The sequence below is a fragment of the Dendrobates tinctorius genome, unplaced genomic scaffold, assembly GCF_039654945.1.
Source record: "Dendrobates tinctorius isolate UK_male_01 unplaced genomic scaffold, ASM3965494v1 ptg000038l, whole genome shotgun sequence".
NCBI classification, from domain to species: Eukaryota; Metazoa; Chordata; class Amphibia; order Anura; family Dendrobatidae; genus Dendrobates; species Dendrobates tinctorius.
The window spans coordinates 32,088,507-32,112,058 of NW_027361706.1; the positions used below are offsets into that span (position 1 = coordinate 32,088,507).

Consider the following 23,552-nt stretch of genomic DNA (forward strand, 5'->3'; position numbering starts at 1 on the left):
TACCACTACTATGTATTCAGTGCATTTTCTTTGAAGTTTTTCTTTTTGTAGTTTTCCTCTTTTGAAACACAAAAGAACAATATTAGCCCCCATTGTAAATAATGACAAGGAGGAATATTACATCAACGGCAATGCATTAAGGAAAATTCTAGGACTTCGGATCGGACTGTGCAGAAAAATGTAACATACGGTAGACTTTTACAGTCACTAAAAACTAGGAAGTATAATAGTAGGAAAAATAATACTAGAAAAATACAATTACAACGATAGGGCTTGCAAAAAGCTGTAGACAACTGCATAAATGACAGAAGTAAAAGATATGGTAACTTAGGTCAATCCTAAGCATGGCACAGTTTGCATATTAAACCTTTTGTTTGATAACTAAAAAAGGTTCACCATCTATGATTACAAGTCATCACATCAAAGTATGATACGTGCCATAGGGTTTCCTCATGCTTCACTAATATTTATAATATTGAGAAGACACTTTCCAAGATCCATTCATTGCTGAAATTCCCAGTTATTAATTATGAATGGCGATCTCATATCTCAGTCTCAGTAACCTTTAGCCGAGCTCATGCGCACAAAAGACACGTACAGGATTCCTGTGATTCTTGGCTGTGTATTTCATACCTGGAGCTATAATCTATGAGCATGTCTCCAAGTTTATTCATTCAGGAGTCCTGGCACACTGCAAATAACAGGAGGGGGGCGTAGAATGACTTGTGGCTAATACATGGCATTCCCATTCCAGAAGTGCTTCCCACTGTGAAACCGCAGGCTTAATCCAAACTCCAGTAATAGTTGGAGACTACTCATTGGAATGGAGGTCCGCAAACATAGGGATCCAAATTGGAAGAGGCGATATCCATAAGTAAAAGGAGCAAAGAACAACCATCGTCCAAAATATTTTTGAGAAAAGTTTTAATCCACTAATGGATTGTTTTCGCTCTACGGACTTCCCAGTCTGGTTGTCCAAAGTTGAAAACTGCCAATAGATCCCATTTATGGGAGTATCTCCTCTTGCTCTGCCAGGACGAACTCATCGCGCACATTAAATAACGCAACAATTGCCAACTTCAGCATCGCATCATCCAATAAAGTAATTACATAACTATAGATTTGAGCAAATTTCTGCTTATACATTATACAGTCCATTTGTTCAGACATCAACAAGGCCCAGACTTTTCCTCCACCTTTCTTGGATACTGAAGACATCTGACCTATTCGTTGGCACCACTTAGTCACCAAGCATTTAGATTTTACTTGGAAAAGAGCCCTTATATCTTCTGACTTTTTTCAAGTCTGGTAGAAAAGTCTTGTAAACGTAGTTCAGGCAGCAAGAGCAGTAGAAAGACAGCGAATGTATTCAATATAGGGGTGCACTTAAACAAATGGAGCATCCCTACCCCCACTCTTTAGATTTCAGATGGACTGTCTCTTTACCAAGTCCTCCTTCCTCCTTTGGCTTCAAAGCCCAAGTCCAGGTCCTGAGCTCCTGCCAGGCGTATTAATAGAGTTTCTTGATGAGTTACTTGTCAATAAACATGATCCCCATCCTGCTGTCTCAGGGTATGTGACACCAGGCGATCTAGATGCTGAGGAGGAGGGGATGGACTTTCCCAAAATAGAACAGATGGAGAAAGTATTTAAGAGGGAATCCCTTCTTAGGGGCACCTCACCCGTTGCCTTATCTCAGCCCTTCCCACGGATCCTGATCCATCCCCAAGTGAGTACAAGGGGAGGAGGCTATGGGTAGAAGAGACTGGATCTACAGTAAGAGAGGATGCAATGCACTGAAACATACTAGCTGCCAGTGCATATTTGTCAGGACTAGCCTTCAAGCCATTGGCATTGTTGGATAGAATAGCTGGGACTAGCATTAAGTTATCATATTCAATGGCTGATCATTTTTTATTTGCAAGTGGTGCACGATCAACAGTTGAGAGCTTCGGATGATCAGAAGTGATCAATGAATCACTGCTGTACTGGTAGTTCCACCAGTGCAGCTGGTGTTTACGAACTATGAGACAAGGGACACATCTCAGTGTATATACCTGGCTTTAGTATATATTCTTATTACTATATCTTGGGTGAACATAGGACCAGTAAAGAGGTATTCCCATCTTGGACATTTGTGCTCAAAATTTTTTGGAAGCGAATGGAAAGAGCCACTCATGTGCAGTCACCTCTCCGTTCCCTGCAGAGCCCAATTCTCGAAACCAGAGCTGGAAACCCTCATTTTTAATGTCAGAAATGGGTATACCACTTCATTCAGGCAAGGCACAGGAAACAAGAAATAGGAATTGTCATTTAAAGAGGTCCTTTCACTTGATATATTGATTGTCGCTGTTCCACCGATTCTGAAACAGTTTCTTTTTTTTTATGTATCCCTCTGTTCAAAAGTTATACCCTCCGTTGTAACAAAGATGCAAATTTTTCCTTTAGCCAACTGGGTGTATATCACAGAACTTTTCTATGGACATTTGCTTTTTCTCCTCTATAACAGAAGTTCTATGGTATAAGGCCAGTTGATGGAAAGAAAAATTTGCATCTTCGTTACCGGTGGGCATAATTTTGGAACATAAAAAAAAAAAGAAATTGGTTCCAAAATCAGTGGAACAGCGCTAATTAGATGGGGGTACTTAGTTTATATTAAAAAATCCAGTGAAAGTCCTCTTTAATATATGATCGTAGTACAAGAGTGAAGGAATGGTCCATTTGTATGATATATAAGAGGATATACAGCTCTGTTTGTTCAGAATGCATAAAATGTTCAGTCGGGAAAAGTCATGATGAGATTTCTCAGTTGCCATATTTTATTAAATATTTTGCACTTATATCAGGTAGATTCAAGTGTCTGCAAAATGTGTAAGTAAAATTGCAAATTCTTTTATTCATAAATAGCCATAAAAGCAGGAGCAATATCAAACGTCTGTTAATCTTCATACATATAAGATGCAGACAATGAGCAAGCGGACATGTAAAGCTGGGCACAGTACCATTACATCAACACATACAGATGGTACTCAAGTTCATGTTCATAAATGTCACCATGTTCCATGCTGTAAGCCAAGGGTAATGGATCCTTATGGGGGCGCAAATATGTAGACTCAGCAAATGCATTCAATTATTGACCTGAAGCCTTATCGAGCTCCAAAAGATCATCTGAAATAAGAGTACGTGTCTTCTCGTTTCGCTTGATGCCGATGTGGGCTGAAACTTTCGGGAGTAAATGAGAGTGACAAATTTATGAGGATGTGCGGAAGGCACACTTAAGTATCAGCAAGAATCTGAAAAAGGGGTAGCGTTGCAAGCCTGGCCTAAATATGGGCAAAAGTAGCAGAGGTCCAGTTGGCAGCTTCAGAGTTTGGGAAAGTCAAGAAGTTTTGAGGCTGCCAAAAGAGTATAGGAAGGAGGAGGAGGAGGAGGAGGAGGAGACTACTTCACCAAGCCTTCAAGAGAACTAATGTGAATGTGCCAATCATTCACTTATATCGATCATTAGAAATGTAATATTCTTGCATAGTCAGGAAGAAACGTGGACTTTCCAAACATCAGGGAAATCCAAGTATAGTGTAGCTTGGCTACATAAAGTATATTTCTTTTTTATTTTCACTCACTTATATAACACCATCATCATTGCTGTCCCCATTGGGGCTCACAATTAATTTCCCTATCAGTATGTCCTTGGAGTGTAGGTGAAAACTGGAGAACCTGGAGGAAACTCACGCAAACACAAGGAGAACATGTTCTACTTGTAGATGTTGTCCTTGGTTGGATTAGAACCCAAGCCTCAAGAACTGCAAGAATCCAGTGCTAACCACTGAGCCACCCTGCTTATGTGGTATGGGATTAGCTAGAACCATTTCATAAAATACATGGCTTAGTATTTCGCAGCATAGATGTGTACCTGCCTGTTATGAAATCAATGATAAACCTAAGCTTTATAAAGTAGAGGAGCAGATAACTTCCACATGAGCTCAAGCAATACTTGGCTTTAGGGAGTATCAGATTATTATAATCATAATTATCTAATCTATATAATCAGGTAAACTGATTTCTAACAATTTTATTTTTGCTTTTTTATAATGTACTGTACTATTATAATAGGCAATTAAACTAATATTCCCATTTTGCTAATACTTACCATACACATGAAATACTATATCTGTTGGTCAAACTGTTCTTTCACCAGACAGCTATCTCTCCTCAATCCTCAAGCACATTTTTTAGCAGAGTATGTATTTTCAGCGCAGAGGAAAAAAAAGCTCCTGCCAGACACATCTGGCAGTGGCTTTTCTCTCCTGAAAACAGAATGTCTAGCAATTGAAATTCTAAGAGCCTTATCCTTCTCTCATTTGTAACTATATGTCCCCCATACATGTCAGCTAGACAGCCCGCTTTCATCTCCCATGCTGGAAGCCTTAAGTCTTAATTACAGAGGGCCAGGAAGCTGTTATACCTGGAGTTGTTTGATCAGATCTTCAGATTAGGGAAATGACATGCAGAAATAAAGTTGTCTATACACTTAAGATACAGTAGAACTTTGTTGAATAATTACTTAGCCAACAGCCACCCTTCATGACTCCCCCCCCATACACATGACTGACAAACACCTAAGGCAGCAGCTTATAGCCATTTTAAGAACAAAAGGATTGGGCATGTTGAAATCCAACTGACTAATCCTTTTCTCCCCTAAAATCCCCTGATGAAGTTTGCATGTTTGGCCCCATTAATATAAATTAAGAAGTTAAGGACAGTTATTTCCCTTGCTAACATGAGTTAAGATAGCAATTAGTTTTGATCCTGTAAAGACACCATTTTTTTTTTTTACATTTCGTCTATGCATGTTCTCCAGACACCAGAGCACACTATAAAAATTAACTATAAAGTAGTGCAATTATCCAATTTTTGCTCCTATTTTATTCCTGCTCCTCTCTTGAGTTTTCCGGTTTTCGTATTTTTTAAATCCTTCCTATGGTTCCAGAGATACGGACCTTTTTACTCAGTGATAATTCATGTTTTTACTAAGGGGGCGGTGCTTACAGGGTAATACAGCAGAACAGCATAAAGACACGCCTCCAGAGCACCTTGTGAGCCACACCCCCTGAGCACTGACCAAAATATGAAGCATTAAATAAAAAAGGTCCATATCTCTGGAACCGTATGGTGGATTTAAAAAATACACAACATTAAATACTCAGGGGAGCAGTGGGAATAAAATAAGAGCCAAAGTGGCCACTTTTAAGCTGGTGCCACTTTCTCTTTAAAGAAGAGAAATGATAGAAAAAGGAAATAAATGATGTTAATAAAACACTGAGTGTAATTGGCAAAGAGTTAATGCAGATTTGCTTGACATGTAGAAGTGATGTGGTATTATTTCATAAAGATACTTACGTTGCCCTCTAGCTGTCATAGTCAAATGCCAAATAAAAAAATGAGTACAGGCACTAAAATTGTGCAGCAGTCGCCCCAAATCCCCAGTAGATGCTGGTGCATCAGCTCCATGTAAGCTTTGGCCGATGCACGATATATCAGGAGACAGATGCTGAAGTGTAATAACTGTCACATCCATGTATTTATCAGTAGGATTAATGAGCACTGCATTGTACATTATATACCGTCACCAAATGCTGCGCCAGATACAACCCCTGCAGCACCGCATCTACATTTATGTCATCTATATTTATGATGATTGTGATGCGACGGGTTTTAGTCCTTTTTATTGCTCGCGAAGACGGAAGAATCAGACAAGTGGATGTTAATAACTGTTAACCCTTCACCGCAGAAATGCTGATGACATGCAGAAGGTATCAAATTGGCAGCGCAAATCTATGGAGGCTTCAGTCGGCTCTTGAAATAGTGAGAAGTGATTTAATTTTACCCCATGTTTTAACGAGAACATATTTACGGGTGCAGCTTGTTCTCAGGATGTGGCATTAGGGCTATGCAGTATTAACCCTTTTATAAATGTCAGAGAGGCTCAGCGTCCTAATGAACTACTTGTGGTGTGAGTCTCATATCCTAGATCTGATAGTGGGGGATTAACTGAGGACTACTCTAAGGTATCACGTAGCTGAAACAGGTGGTGATTTTCGGTGAAGTAAGGCCAATCAACAGCCCAGAGTGTTATATGGTTTCCTTCAGACTGTCTCATATTTTAATTACTGTCTGATCATTACATTTCTTTGCAAAATATTAAAGTATAAAATGTCCATGACCATTCTGGGTCTACCGGCTTAGTCGGGTGATGTTAAGTTGTTCGGCCACATAAGACATTAGTATTTGGATGGATCAATGTCAGGGCCCGTGCAAACGACCCTATAATGCAGACAAGTGCTTTTCTTTGTTTTGATGGATAGTTTTCATCCCTGAAGAAAAAAGTCACAACATGCACGAGTTACACCTGTTCGGATCGCACTCAGCCATTCATGTCTACGGATCCGTGGGAAAAAAAAATCTTCATCAGAGTGTGGTCCGGTTTTCACGGACTGACACAATGGAGAAATTCTATTTTTTTTTTTAATTATTCACATTCAAGCAAATCTGATCAAACTCTGATTAGCATAATCAGGCTGATTTTCTCGAATGAGAGAAAAATGGTTGTGTGACCCTAGCCTAAAAGACAGCTGTCTACTGACAGCTCCACGTGGAAGGTCACTCCTCCTGGACTCTTCCTTTTTTGTTGCCCCAGTTTTATGGCCATAACTGGAAACTCAAGGGCCTCAATGCAAAATCTCCAACAGGGTCACCAACTTCCAAGTGGTGTCTTTACTCGTATTTGTCTTCTCATATGGATGAAAAGAACCTTTTGGACCTTCCAAGGCTCCAGGTCCTTGGTGCAACTGCAACCCCTGCTCCCACTATAGTTACACCCCTGATTGTATGTTTCTATCGAGAACCCACTTAAAGATTTGGGGGTAAATTTCATTAGATTTTGTACACTTGTCTTTGCCCAGAGTAGTGGGGGAAAATGTGATAAATCTATTCAATGGTATAGACCATTTAAAAAAATGTCGTCTTTTAGACTGTGCACCACAAAAGGCAGAAAATGTGCATTATTATTTTTGATATATTCAGGATTAAATTATATTAAATCTGTTGGGTGGTTGAGGGCCCCATAACTCCCCTAAGCAAGGCCCACTTTTGGGAAAAAAAAAAAAAAAAAAAAGAGATTTTCATACTAGAATTTTTGCCTTTATGTGGAAGCAATGAGAGCATCGTAAAAAATGATAAATTCTTTGCATAAAATTAGCGACTTTCACACCAGAATTCTTCTGCTAGCCGCTTTCATAAGTTTCCTTTGCTGAAATATCTGAAATGTAATCAAGAAGGTTCTAAAACACTTTCCTTTTAAATCTTGCCAAGTATTACCCATTAGAGATTTTAGCTAGAATAGGACACATGAGATGGAGCAGAGGGTTAGATCGGGTCTATATTACTGCTACTACTCCATAAATACACAGCTAACGCCCCAGGTGCCAGTTGCCGCAGCCAGAAAAGGAGTGATGCCAACACAGAATTTGGGAGGGGGTAGTCAGGATACAGTTACTATTAAATCGGGGATGCATAACACCCAGTGTCCTGCACTGTCAGCAAGTTGGTGTAGGAGAAAATCTATCTTGGCAGACACCAAGAGACCCTCGGCATCGCTCCCTGGCATGAATCATATTTTGCCACAAAAGTCGGTCGTCGCTCATCCCAGCACTTGTATATCTCATGGACGATCCTGACATTTCCCACTATGTGCATCACACTTTCTTAGTAATCTGATCAGTGTCTACACTAGTCAGGAAAATGTCACTAAGGCTGTAATGAGTTTTTTAGACACTATTTTTTTTCATTTCCTTCTCATCCAGAAGAAGCAACACTCAAATTACCACCATTGCCACCCTCGGGAAAACTTACGAATGCTTTGACCAGAGGCTTTTTTTTTTGTTAAAGAGCACAGGGCCACAGTCATGGAAACCATTTTGCTTGGAGGAGTTGATGCTAAAAGTATACCTTGGTATGCTCAACGTGGCAGACTGCCCAGGGTTTGAGAGATGCATCCTTCGAAATGGTCTTAAAGTGACCTCAGTGCTCTCCTCGAGGCTAGAAAAACATTTTATCATGTCTGCGTAGCATCTATACCGCTATAATGATACAGTATGCGGTCCATACTTGGAAGTTTTTCACATACCTTAATGTTTGACCTGAGACAAGCATAACTATAAAAAAAATAGTTGTGCAAAAGTCTGCTATCCACTGTCGGGCTAAAAAACAATGAGGTCAACTTTTTCATCCGGCTCCTTAACCAGTCCTGGTATTGATCCCATAGAGAACAGTGGAATCCGAAAACAATGGGATCAGTCATCTATGTAGATGCAGCCTTATAGGGGTTTTTTATTCACTTGTATGTTATTGATGACCTATCCTTAAGATAGTTCATCAGTTTCAGATTGGTGGGGGTCCGACACCCGACACTGCCACAATTCAGCTACGGCAGCGGAAGGATGTAAAACTATATAGATCAAAGCTGATCTGCAGTACCAGGTAGGGTCACCGTGACAAGATAGGATGGTTTTCGCATTTTTTTATCAAAAAACATGTCAACTAAGTACCCTTTTTTTAGCGGCCACTAAACAGCCTGATGGAGCAGTGGTTCAGCTCCGTAGACTGTATACATTGGGCCACTGCCGAAACTGGTAGCAGCTGATCGGTGGGTGTTCCCAGGTGCCGGACCCTCACCAATCTGGTATTGATGAACCATCCTAAGGATAGGTAATCAGTATCAAAATAACGGACAGCCCGTATAAATACCAGTTAATTTGGGCAACCATTGACCTAAGGAATAGGACGGAACGTGTGGTCTGTATTGTTTGTATTGTACTAATGGGCTGCAATCATCAAAATACAATGCAATAAACGCAAGGATAATCTTGTGGGTGAATATTATCTCCTTATGTCCCTCAGACATCTACACATCCCATGATTGATCCTGCTTGGCTTTGTGAATAAATATTGCTTCAAGCCTTGGAAAGTCATCATTAAAGTTTTCACTTGGCACTTTGTATCAGATATAATTGCCAATTCTCCACCATAATCCCTTTGCTATGTGGGTACCCTCATCTGCCACCTATTTATTGGGGTTTTGAGACTTGTAATGCCGTTCTTTAAATAAAACAGGTCGCCAACTCACATCTGATTGATAACCTATTGATTGAAAACACCAGACTTTTGCCACTAACAGATATGTGATATTGGATCATATTCTTCATTTAATGCTCCACTCCACAGTGGTTTTTCTTTTCAATTTCACCCCAGGAGTGGAATCACTAATGACCCTAGTAATAAACTTACCAGCCGCACTCTTGTGTTCTTGGCGCCGATCCGGTCTTCTCCACATTATGACCTGCCGGATCGCTCCGGTGATTGCTGAGCATCCAGAAGTCACAACTCAATGTAAGCCTATGACCACGAGGCCAGAACGAGGTTTTCATAGACTTCAATTGAGAGCTCGTGACCATTATACCTCTGACTGAGAAGTTGCAATCACAAGATGTCGGATCTTGGCTGGAGCGGCATAAGACAAAGTCTTATATCTTTGACTTGTTGGAGTTGGTTCCCTTTATCTACTTTTAGGACTTGTTTGACAATCAATGGCAGTTTTAGGTCAAATTTATGCCGAAGTACAGAAAGTTCTGAGAGGTTCACAAACTTATAATCGCCACTTTCTATCCACAATGAAGAGTTTCTATGCATGTAGGAAGGAAAGCATAGCCACTAAGACTTAGGGCACAAAGTCTATCATGAAGGGCACAGGCCCTTGTGATGATGCCAGCGTCTTAGTACTAGACTAAAAAGAGCTATTAATGCCAAGGTCAAGTCATCCTGCCTCGGCTCTATGGAAAATGCATACATCTTTATTGGTATGTTCCGCTGCATTCAGGGATGCCCCGTGCCATAGTTTCTGGGTATTCATCTTACCTGGCACCGGCCCTGATCTGCAATGCAGGTACTGCTATAATACACAATACGTCATCCTTTATGATTATGACCTATAACGATACGCCGCGCGCGGGGTAGGAGGGGATCAAGGATCGGCATGATTGACAGAAGGACAAAGGGTGTTAACTATTTAAAAGTTACTTCCAATTGCTATTTTTCTGTTATTAAAGCACATGATTTAATTTTCAAAGGGGCGCACGAACGTTTTATTTTTGCTGCAGGCATGCAGTGTTTAGGAGGAATATCAGCAAACTGGGGAATGGTGGATTATATGCAGTATGATAAAGCACAGTCCTGCCAGTAAAGCCTTTACTGCAAAATTAAGCAGCAAGTAAGACTAATCAATGGAAAAAAAAAATCTCTGCTGCAGCTTTGATGTAACTGCAGGAAGAAAATGATTTATGCTAAGAGCATGCAAAGCTTATCAGTGAAAGTATAGGAGGCTGAAATGGCGTTAACCCTCTCGGTAAGATGACTGTATAGCGGGGGAAACCTGCCTCAGTGATTATACGCAGAGGATAATGTGACATTGGTAAATTCTCAGGTGACTGGCACATTGCCCCGTGGCTCGATGCCAGCAGTTTCACCCTCAGCTAGCCACCCCCCTTAATATACTGTCACCGGAGTTTGCGTGCCTGCAAGCAGCCGCAGTCAGGTCGGCTGCCCCTTGGAAGTGATGAGTCCAGCAGAACATCCCCTGCCTCTCAGTCTGTCCCATTCTCTTGCAGATCCAGAGCCGCAATGTCTATGACTGATGTACTCGCCGCTGCTGACATCTCAAAGGCTGTGGGGGCCTTTGCAGGTAAGAGAAGTTTAATGCTTTGGGTCTACGCTTGGGGAAAAATTAAAACTTATTTTGCCTTTAAAAATAAAAAAAATTGGATAAAATCTGTGAATTTTTACAGATGTCCTACTTTAATAATGACAACCGGAAAGTCGAAAAAGTGTAACCCGGCACTAAATTATCAACACTTTGGATGACTTTTCTATAACCATTATATAGAAATTAACTTTAGGGTTTAATTTAAAAAAAAAAAAAAAAATTAAAACTCACTTTTTCGCAGAGGATTGACCTTGTTCAACCCATGCAAAGCTTTATTGCCCAAGCTGCATCTTCATATCCCCGGTCCCCTCCCATCCCTGGTCTTTACCTCTTATCTTCTCCGCGCTCTTCTTTCCTGCTGACTCCGTGCATCCAAGCCCCCATCCTCCCATCTCATCCCTTATTCTTTTGTGCCCGTCTGTCCTTCACAACTGGTTATGTCTGTATAAAAAAAAAATAAAGTGAGTCGTTAGAGCGTGTTCACTCTAAAGGAACATCTGATTAACATCTTTATATCGCGGAAAAAAAATTGGAAAAAATTGCAGCCTGAGGGACACCGAGCCGTATTTCTCCCTGAAAGCAATTAAAGATGAAATGATGCTAGCGTCATATCCAGCCCGGATTATGATATGTTGTAAATTGTGTCATATAAAAAATGAAAAAAAAAAAAAAAAAAAAAAAACTTTCCTCATCGTGTAATCTAGAGCATGACATTTAAAGAGATAATCTATTAACTACATCTGGTAATAAAATATGGAATCACTGTCGTATGATAAAATAATACATCAAAAATTCACACTGCATTTTTCAGGCTTAAATTCCCATCTCCAAAATCCTATCCCAATATGTAGTAGGTGTGATAATAATAATATTAGCAAATACCGTCAATTAGAAATGTGGTATAGTTCTTTTGATTAGCTATGTTGCTTAACCCATGTGCAGGACATTGCAGTAGCTTAGGTATTCATAGTTGTTAATGGATACCTAAGCTGCTACAATGCCCTGCACATGGGGTAAGCAACATAGCTAATCAGGAGAACTATACCACATTTCTAATTGAAGGTATTTGCCAATATTATTACACCTGCTACATATTGGGATAGGCTTTTGGAGATGGGAATGCCCCATTAAAGCAAGAACCCCTTTTGTTTGTCCTGTTAGAATATAAAGATCTATCCTCCTCTTCTAGCAGAGCTGGAACCAATTGACTCCCTTAGACTTCTCTTCCCTAAGTGTGCAGGCAGTGATCCCTTTACTCAAAAAAGAGGATCCCAAGGATCTCCGTATTGAGGATGTGCAATCTCAAAGCTCCTTTAAATGCAGTAACCCTTTGAAAATATATATATATATTTTTTTTTTATTTCCATCCGTCATGACCAAACCTCTTGGTGACGGATATATGATGATTATCCCAAAAGCTTGCCAAAGAATAATCAGCTATTTTCGTTACGTGTATTGGCACATTTATTATTGAAGGGCATGAAATGGACAATTCTAGGCTCTCTCTACATAGACTTCATAGATAATAATAAATTTTAATAAATTTTATTTCTATAGCGCCGACATATTCCACAGCACTTTACATTTCGGAGGGGAATTGTAATATTCGGTTTAATAGAAACCTTGACGCACTGCAGGATCCGTTGAGCAATGAACACTAGGGTCAAAGCACTGACTTGTGCGCATATAATGGGTGTATATCCATTGGCTAAGTACATATATACTGTATATATTCCAGCTTACGATCATGGAATATGTGCTGAGTAACAAATCTAACATGAACCAGCTCCGTATTACACTACAGAGGACTTTTTTAACCTCTTAGACCGAACATCATTTTTTTTTTTTTTACAATGAGCTTTTCGAGTCCTAAGTCTGCAGCTTTGTCTGAATTAAAACGGTATTCCCGTCTCCAGGATCCTATCCCAATATGTAGTAGGTGTAATAATAATAATATTAGCAAATACCTCCAATTAGACATGTAGTATAGTTCTTCTGATTTGCCACATCGCTTACCCTATGTACAAGGCATTGCAGTAGTTTAGGTATCCATGGTTATGACCATTCCATTCATACAGTGACAGTTAGTAAGTTGTCAGTGGTCGTAACCATGGGTATCTAAGTTAATGCAATGCCCTGAACTTGGAGTAACAGACTTAGATAATCAGAAGAACTATACTACATTTTTAATTGGAGATATTTGCTAATATTATTATTATTACACCTACTACATATTGGGATAGGATCTTTGAGATGGTAATATCAATTTAAAGCTCCTGCAATCTAGCAAGAGAAGGTCAGATCTTCAGCTGCCAGAGGAAGAGACAAATATGGTTTATACAGTCTTCTCTTTCTCAGGCTAAATAACATTCAGTAAGTGCTATGGAGTGAAAAGGAGCAACAACAATGCTGATGCTTCTTTTAGACCCGGCAGTCACATGATTACTGGGTGTCTCCCCAGCACAGCAGAGCTCATCAGTTACTTGTGCCATGACACGTGGCTGTTTTTGCATGGAATCGGGGCTCCCGTGGATGCCCCCGAAGTCTTTTATGACATCTTGGAGGTTGTATTATGTAGCAATTTCAGTACATTGTCTGCAGCCTGATAAAAGTACAAAAGAACTTGGCACTCAAAACGGCGAATGAAGTGAATCTTTGTTTTATTTGCATCCAGATTATACGTGTTAAACGTTTTCGATCCAACAGTGGATCTTCATCAGAAATTCTCTAGAGAACATATATATAAAGATAGAAATTAATCTATGTCGTGAGTTATCATACTCAGGGAGAATATCAAATCTTAGAATGCATAAGAATATATACATTAGGAAAAATTACATATTTAACACGTCAAAGAAGCATATATCCTTTCAATTGGATTGCCGAGGTTGAATCTTAGGTGCAAGTGATCCGTGAAACGATTATCTGCAGATCAGTGTTAGGCCACTTTCACACTTCAGGATTTCGGTATCCAGCATGGTGCGGCGAAAAACCGGACTGCCGGACCCGGTGCCTGTTACGACCAGATCCGGCTTTTTCCCCGTGCTGTTTCATTGGTGCCGCATTGCGCCGGATGGCAATGCGGCGTGTCCGTTTTTTTCCGGATCCGGAGAAAATAGCCGGTCCGGCGTCTGGAAAAAACGTTGCATGCAACGTTTTTTCCCAACGCCGGACCGGTTTTTCGCACTGCGCATGCCCGGAAGACCTTCTCTGCCAGGAATATATCCGGCAGAAAGAAGGATCCGGTGTCTGCGTTTGCGGCCGGATCCGGTAGTACGGTTTTTTGCCGCACCATGCCGGATACCGAAAGCCTGAAGTGTGAAAGCGGCCTTAAGGAAATAACCACCATTGAATTCATATAAAACACTAAAGAAGAGTGAAATCACAATAAGACTAAAGGATATTGTGGACATCCAGTTACTAGGTGCAGATCGATTAAAGTGAAGGGTGGTGATAGCAGACGTAGTTCGTGAGTACTGTCTTTCCTATGAGAGAACAGAAAAGGGCGATGATGTCATACAGGCAAGTGTCACATCATATATAGGCAGTGTTTATATATCCATGTGGTGGTGGTCCAAGTGTTGGAAAAAGCCCAGAATCGCACATGAAGTAATCATTAACATTACCTGGGCTGGAATTTTGAGAGTAAAGGAGAGATAATGCGCTATTGGTATAGGGACCTGAGTCGCTTATTTGTGGCGCTGTAATGAGAAAATAACAGGATTGCTAAATATATGTCCTTATTATGCCGCAATGTGGGGATAGGGTAACGTGTTACCTGCTCCTTGTGGCTCATGTAGCGTGCGGTGTGTCCGCTGAAGTGGAGGACGCCAGGCTAGTGTGGTGTATTTCCGGGTCTATGTAACCCGGCAGGGAATCTCCCCTGGCCGCGTCATAGAGTCCGCGCGATGCAGACACATCACGCCCCTGACCTCGTCATAGCGGTCATGTGTTTCTTTGTGAATCGTGCCTGCGCTGTTGCGCCTGTTTGCTTGTTTCTAAGATGGGGCGGGGGATGTAATTCATGACCGCGTCATAGCGGCCAGGTGAGGTCCTCAGCACGCGCCTGCGCAGTGGTGGGTGCATTGTTCATTAAGCGCGCCTGTCTATTTCAGGAGGTCGTATGGTTAGGATAATGGTATCAGTTGCTAGGTAGCATGACGCATCAATGAATCGCACAAAATCTGCACAGGGTTATCTGGAGGGATGCCGGTTTGGCATTTTGGACAGGGGAAATAGCATTAATACCTAGAATATATGGTACCCACCCGAATCACAAAGGAGCCTATGGGGAAAATTGCTGGTATGATATTGTAGCAATCAGTAAGTCACAGGAGGATTGACCTCAAGTCAAGGTTATGGTTATGTGGTGGGCAGATAATGAACCACCACAATGGGCCTAAAATTGAACACTGTACATGGTGAATTATTCGGCCTGTATATGATATCATCATGGCGGTGAGGGTATACTGTACCAAGTAAACAGTGGTGCCCAGTGAGGAGGTGAAGAGCGAAGTTAGCGGTGCTATATAAAAGAGAAAAGAGACATAGTTAAAAACTGAAAATTGAATCAATACAGCTTACACACCGATAGAAGACAGCTTATTTCACAGAAAACTCTGTGTATCATAGTCTCGAATTGGTCCTTTAGGCTCCAAGGTCTGTAGCGTGAAAATCCAATAGGCTTCTCTTTTTTTGAGTACCGTATTTTTGTTCTGTCATATCCTCTTCTGTTGGGTTCAATTTGTTCTAAAATTTGGAATTTTAACTGAGAAATGTTGTGTCCTTTTTCAAAGAAATGATATGGAAGTAGGAGATGAGTCTTCTTGCATCTAATGTTAGATTTGTGTTGAGAAATTCTGTCTTTCACCATCTGTGTGGTTTCCCCCACATAAGTCAGACCACATGGGCATTTTATTAGGTATACAACATATGTGGACTCACAAGTGTAATATCCTTTAATTGGGATAGCTTTTCCTGTTTGTGGGTGAAAGATCTCACCTCCCTTCTGTATATTGTTACATTGTAAGCAGGATAGACATGGACATGTACCCTGTTTTTGTGTCTGAAGAAACATCTGTCTCGGAACTATCGTATTAGAGCCTGCATCAGCTCTAACAAGCTTATATTTCAAATTTTTTGGTCTCCGATAGCAGGGGAGGAATGGTTGTTGAAATTCCTCTATTTCCGGGTAACTCCTGGATAACAGATTCCAGTTTCTGTTTATAGTGGTCTGTATTTTCCTCGAATAAGGGTGGTATGTGTGGACAAAGGGTATACGCCCATTAGAATTATTTGTTTTATTGGCACCATGGCTCATCATAGATTTTGACTCCATTAAAAGATTCTCAGGATAACCCCTCTCTGTGATTTTCCATGTCATGTCTATCAATCTCTTTGCCTTTGTATCTTCTTCTGAGACAATCCTGTCTATTCTACAATATTGTGACCTGGGAGTGGACTTTTTGACTGTAGATGGGTGGAAGCTGTCAAAGTGTAGAATGCTGTTCCTGTCAGTTGGTTTGACATAAAGATCAATCGTCAGTGCCCCTTTTGAATCTTTACTGATCAGTGTATCCAGAAAATTCATCTTTTTTATATCATGTTGTAAGCTAAATTTGAGTTCGGGCCAGTCATTATTGATATGATGATCAAATTGTAATAGAGTGTTCAGGGGGCCATTCCATACACAAAAGATGTCATCAATGAATCTTACCCACACTTTGGAATGTTGTATATATAGTGGGTGGGTATAAATGAAATTCTCCTCAAATGAGGCCATGTAGGCAATGGCGTAGGGGGGGCGCTACGTGTGACCCCATTGCGGTGCCCTGTCTCTGTATGTAAAATGTGTCTTGAAAAAGAAAATAGTTCTCTTTTAACACTAGTTCCAGGAGATCGGAGCAGAGGTTACAAATCTTAATGTCTATGCCTGCCTTCTCCATCAGTGTCTCTGAAGCTCTCATGCCCTTCTCATGCGTAATGTATGTATATAAGTTGTTGACATCCCATGTGACTAGAAGGGAAGAAGGAGGGAGGGGGCCCAAAGATTTAATAAGTGTTATGAATTCATTAGTGCCCTTCAGGAACGATCTCGTAGTTTTAACTAGGGGTGTGAGAATTTTTTCTAAAAACATAGCTCATGGGGAAAGGATGGAATCCGTAGAGGACACGATAGGGCGACCTGGTGGCTTATCCAGTCTCTTGTGAATTTTTGGTAAAATGTAAAAAACTGTTTTAATGGGATCTGTGTTCAGAAGAAAATCCCCTGTCTTTTTGTCTATTGTACCCACCCCTACATGGTGCTCTATATCTTCTCATCTTTAGACAGATTGGCATGGTGATGGAATTTACCCTGATCAACATCCCTATGAAAAATGCCATACCAATCTGTCTAAAGATGAGAAGATGGCCCTTGACTGCCTTTCTACAGACAAGTCATTGGTCATTAAACCAGCCGACAAGGGTGGGGCCATAGTCATCATGGACAGATCAGATTACTTACATGAGATCCACAGACAATTAAGCGACAGAGACGTATACATGTCTGTTCCTCACAATCCTCTTAATTCCATCATCAACAAGATTAAACCCATTATAGAGCACCATGTAGGGGTGGGTACAATAGACAGAAAGACAGGGGATTTTCTTCTGAACACAGATCCCATTACGCCAGTTTTTTACATTTTACCAAAAATTCACAAGAGACTGGATAAGCCACCAGGTCGCCCTATCGTTTCCTCTACGGATTCCATCCTTTCCCCACCAGCTATGTTTTAAGAAAAAATTCTCACACCCCTAGTTAAAACCACGAGATCGTTCCTGAAGGACACTAATGAATTCATAACACTTATTAAATCTTTGGGCCCCCTCCCTCCTTCTTCCCTTCTAGTCACATGGGATGTCAACAGCTTATATACATCCATTACGCATGAGAAGGGCATGAGAGCCACAGAGACACTGATGGAGAAGGCAGGCATAGACATTAAGATTCATAACCTCTGCTCCGATCTCCTGGAACAAGTGTTAAAAGAGAACTATTTTCTTTTTCAAGACACATTTTATATATATATAGAGACAGGGTACCGCAATGGGGTCACATGTAGCGCCCCCTACACCATTGCCTACATGGCCTCGTTTGAGAATTTCATTTATACCCACCCATTATATATACACAACATTCCAAAGTGTGGGAAACATTCATTGATGACATCTTTTGTGTATGGAATGGCCCCCTGAACACTATTACAATTTGATCATCATATCAATAATGACTGGCCCGAACTCAAATTTAGCTTACAACATGATATAAAAAAGATGAATTTTCTGGATACGCTGATCAGTAAAGATTCAAAAGGGGCACTGACGATTGATCTTTATGTCAAACCAACTGACAGGAACAGCATTCTACACTTTGACAGCTTCCACCCATCTACAGTCAAAAAGTCCATTCCCAGGTCACAATATTGTAGAATAGACAGGATTGTCTCAGAAGAAGATACAAAGGCAAAGAGATTGATAGACATGACAAGGAAAATCACAGAGAGGGGTTATCCTGAGAATCTTTACGGATTCAAAATCTATGATGAGCCATGGTGCCAATAAAACAAATAATTCTAATAGGCGTATACCCTTTTTCAACACATAGCACTCTTATTCGAGGAAAATACAGACCACTATAAACAGAAACTGGAATCTGTTATCCAGGAGTTACCCGGAAATAGAGGAATTTCAACAACCATTCCTCCCCTGTTATCAGAGACCAAAAAATGTGAAATATAAGCTCGTTAGAGCTGATGCAGGCTCTAATACGATAGTTCCGAGACAGATGTTTCTTCAGACACAAAAACAGGGTACATGTCCATGTCTATCCTGCTTACAATGTAACAATATACAGAAGGGAGGTCAGATCTTTCACCCACAAACAGGAAAAGCTATCCCAATTAAAGGATATTACACTTGTGAGTCCACATATGTTGTATACCTAATAAAATGCCCATGTGGTCTGACTTATGTGGGGGAAACCACACAGATGGTGAAAGACAGAATTTCTCAACACAAATCATTAGATGCAAGAAGACTCATCTCCCACTTCCATATCATTTCCTCGAAAAAGGACACAATATTTCTCAGTTAAAATTCCAAATTTTAGAACAAATTGAACCCAACAGAAGAGGATATGACAGAACAAAAATACTCAAAAAAAGAGAAGCCTATTGGATTTTCACGCTACAGACCTTGGAGCCTAAAGGACTAAATCGAGACTATGATACACAGAGTTTTCTGTGAAATAAGCTGTCTTCTATCGGTGTGTAAGCTGTATTGATTCAATTTTCAGTTTTTAACTATGTCTCTTTTCTCTTTTATATAGCACCGCTAACTTCGCTCTTCTCCTCCTCACTGGGCACCACTGTTTACTTGGTACAGTATACCCTCACCGCCATGATGATATCATATACAGGCCGAATAATTCACCATGTACAGTGTTCAATTTTAGGTCCATTGTGGTGGTTCATTATCTGCCCACCACAACCAACAGGCGCAACAGCGCAGGCACGATTCACAAAGAAACACATGACCGCTATGACGCGGTCAGGGGCGTGATGTGTCTGCATCGCGCGGACTCTATGATGCGGCCAGGGGAGATTCCCTGCCGGGTTACATAAACCCGGAAATACACCACACTAGCCTGGCGTCCTCCACTTCAGCGGACACACTGCACGCTACATGAGCCACAAGGAGCAGGTAACACGTTACCCTATCCCCACATTGCGGCATAATAAGGATATATATTTAGCAATCCTGTTATTTTCTCATTACAGCGCCACAAATAAGCGACTCAGGTCCCTATACCAATAGCGCATTATCTCTCCTTTACTCTCAAAATTCCAGCCCAGGTAATGTTAATGATTACTTCATGTGCGATTCTGGGCTTTTCCAACACTTGGACCACCACCACATGTATATATAAACACTGCCTATATATGATGTGACACTTGCCTGTATGACATCATCGCCCTTTTCTGTTCTCTCATAGGAAAGACAGTACTCACGAACTACGTCTGCCATCACCACCCTTCACTTTAATCGATCTGCACCTAGTAACTGGATGTCCACAATATCCTTTAGTCTTATTGTGATTTCACTCTTCATTAGTGTTTTATATGAATTCAATGGCAGTTATTTCCTCCACACTGATCTGCATAGAATCGTTTCACGGATCACTTGCACCTAAGGCCTGTTTCACACATCCGTTTGTGTCCATCAATCAAAATCCGCCGTTTTGCAAAAAAAAAGGATCCGCCATTTTTCTTGGCGGATCCTTTTTTTTCCATTGAGTTGCATTACCGGCGGATCTTGACGGATGGCCATCCATTGGATCCGTTTTTTTGTGGATCCGCCAAAATTTTAACATCCGCCGACATGCCCGAACGGACCATGCAACGTTTTTTCGGCCGGCAGGATCCGCACTTCTCACTGCGCATGCCCGAAAGACTTCACTCAGCCGGAAATTTAACCCTAAACTCTGTTCTGGCGGCTGAAAAATTCTCTCTCTCTCTCTCCTTCCCCAGGCAGCGGTTCCTTTAAAATTCTTCCTTTGACGGATCCGTTAAAATAACGGTCTGGTGACAAACGTTGTGGTCACTACAGGAACGGATGTTATCCGCCATTTTGGCGGACTTTGACTGACCAAAAAAACTGATGTGTGAAACAGGCCTAAGATTCAATCTCAGCAATCTAGTTGAAAGGATATATGCTTCTTTGACGTGTTAAATATATAATTTTTCCTAATGTATATATTTATTCTTATGCATTATAAGATTTGATATTCTCTCTGAGTATGAGAATTCACGACATAGATTAATTTCTATCTTTATATATATGTTCTCTAGAGAATTTCTGATGAAGATCCACTGTTGGATCGAAAACGTTTAACACGTATAATCTGGATGCAAATAAAACAAAGATTCACTTCATTCGCCATTTTGAGTGCCTTGTTCTTTTGTACTACTATATGGGCTGGAGATCGTCCTTGTGCACCTGCCACAAACTAATTGATGAGTGCCTTGTTGTTTCTACTACTTGCAGTCTGATGAAAGCTATGATAATATGGAAATTGGATGTCATTTGGTTAATGACCTGCATGATAAAACTCATTGATTCTCTAGAAGCAGAAGAGAAACATTGTGGCCATATATCAGAGCATTGCTCTTTTTGGAATTGCTAAAGATACACTGCTCAAAAACATAAAGGAACACAAACAACAGAATATAACTCCAAGTAAATCAAACTTCTGTGAAATCAAACTGTCCACTTAGGAAGCAACACTGATTGACAATCAATTTCACATGCTGTTGTGCAAAAGGAATAGACGGAGTTGGGCTGTGAGCACAACCCCATCTGTGGACGTCGGGCACTCAGACCATTCTCATGGAGTCGGTTTCTAACAGTTTGGGCAGACACATGCACATTTGTGGCCTGCTGGAGGTCATTTTGCAGGGCTCTGGCAGTGCTCCTCCTGTTCCTCCTTGCACAAAGTTGGAGGTAGTGGTCCTGCTGCTGGGTTGTTGCCCTCCTACGGCCCCTTCCACGTCTCCTGGTGTACTGGCTTGTCTCCTGGTCAGGGCCGGTTTTAAAGTTTAGAGTGGGGCCCCAAATGCTAACACTGTAAAATCACACATTTAGGTTACATTACATGAGCAGGATGCGGATACAGGTGGCAGAGGGGCCTGTGCTGGCACTGTGGCCCCCATATTCAGGGGCCTTATATCTGTCAACGGGTCTGCCACTATTAGCATTACACAGGAGGGTTGCTAGGGTCAGAAAAGATTGGGGGGCCCAAGCCCCAAGACAAAGAGTTGTCCCCCAATCCCCTCTTAATTTTTTTTTAACACTGCAGATAACACAGCAGAGCTCCCAACTGTCCTGGATCCAGCAGGACAGTCCCGATTTTGACATTCCCACCTGCGGGATTGTAGTTTTTCCCACACTGCAAATCAGCCGCCATGCCCACCTGTCATTTCAAAAGGGATTGTGTACCGATCGCCATACAATTCCCTCTATGCACAGCACACTCCAGAACAGAAGCCCTGCCGGCTCACGTGACCAGTGACATGACTGTGACCTCATCCTATGTAACACCAGAGAGAGCAGTAATAACTCTCTGAGAACAGGTAATGTAGTAGATGTCACCTGCAGTCCTATGTAACACCACAGATAGTTTTACTCTGAAATGCTATGGCTATGTTCACATGCATTTTTTTCAGTAGCCAAAACCTGTTCTATTGGCAGTAAAAATGTTGCGTTCAAAACACCTGTTTTTCAGCTTGTTTTCTGGTGCTCTTTACACTTTTTTCAGCTTTTTTTTTAAAGTGAGGATGTTTGCTTTGTCTACAGTATGTTTAAGGCCACGTTCACACGTTGAGTATTCGGTCAGTATTTCACATCAGTATGTGCAAGTCAAAACCAGGAGGGTGAGAAATCCAGAAGTGGTGATGTGTTCCTATTATACTTTTCCTCTGATTGTTCCACTGCTGTTTCTGCATTACAAATCCTGATGTGAAATACTGACCAAATACTAAACGAGACTTATTAGTTTAATTCACCAAAACCACTTAAAAAATTGCAGCGAAAAATGCCATTGCAATATCTGCAGCTTTCTTTCTTATATTCTTTCATTGCTTTCTACGGGTGAAAACACACTGAAAGAAGTGACACGCTGCAGATTTAAAAAGCGCTACAGTTCAGAAATTCAGTCAGAAAAAAAACAAGCGCATGCAGGAGATTTCAGAAATCTCATATGTTTTGCTGGCACTTTAAAAAGCATCTTTTGGCCATGTTCATATGCAGAATTTTTGCAGCTTTTCCTTCTGCAAATAAGAAGTTTACAGCATTTTATAGCACAAGCAAAGACTGAGCTTTTCAGAGATCTCCCGCACACCCTTTTATTTTCTCCTGACTGAATTTCACAAACTGCAGCGTTTTTTAAATCCGCAGCGTGTCACTTCTTTCAGAAATTTTTTTCACCCGTAGAAAACAATGAAAAAGATTTAGAAAAGCTGCAAATGTCGCAACGCTGTTTTTCGCTGCGTTTTTGGTGAATAAAACAAACTTTATTAAATATGTACTGTAGACAAAATGAATACTATACAAAAAAAAACAGCAAAAGCTCTAAGGGTATGTGTCCACAATCAGTAAACTCTGGATGCTGCGTACATCCGCAGCATCCAACCCGCAGCGGCCAGATGTTACAGCATAGTGGATGGGATTTCTAGAAATTCCATGTCCACTATGCGTGCACATACGCCCGCACTTCACCTGCAGAGATGGACATGTAGCACGACTCTTCAGACCGCAGCATGTCAATTTATCTTGCATGTATGTGAGTCTCCACAAGAGAAATCTCACCCGTACAATGCATTGGACACGGTGATTCCGCACAGTTCAATGAACTCATGTGGAATCACCTGCGTAAAGATGGCAGCACTTTAGACGGAGCACATGTCCGCTGCGTCCAAAGTGCTGCCATTTCCGGATCGTCTGCACATACCCAAAAAAATGGGTGTTTTGAAAGCAGTGTTTTTACTGCCAAGAGAGAGGCTTTGGCTGCAAAAAAAAAAAAAGCACCAAAAACGCTGATTCCTATGCACACCTGTACTATATATATGTGTATGGTGTACCCTTATTATTTCACTTGGGAAATCATTTATTTCTATATCATAAATCCCCTGATTCA

At 41.0% G+C, this 23,552-nt stretch overlaps 1 protein-coding gene across 2 annotated transcripts in view; it reads left to right on the forward strand.

Moving 5' to 3' along the window:
* Positions 1 to 1,652: 1,652 nt before the first annotated feature.
* Positions 1,653 to 23,552, forward strand: part of PVALB (parvalbumin) — a 40,649-nt gene continuing 18,749 nt past the window's right edge. The window contains exons 1-2 of one of the 2 annotated variants that reach the window (XM_073574361.1): positions 1,653 to 1,729; positions 10,722 to 10,795. In XM_073574361.1, the coding sequence (XP_073430462.1) occupies positions 10,735 to 10,795 (61 nt within the window). In that variant the 5' untranslated portion in view covers positions 1,653 to 1,729; positions 10,722 to 10,734. Of the gene's footprint in view, positions 1,730 to 1,755; positions 1,777 to 10,721; positions 10,796 to 23,552 lie in introns of those variants that run through there. The other variant, XM_073574362.1, reaches the window with a different exon arrangement.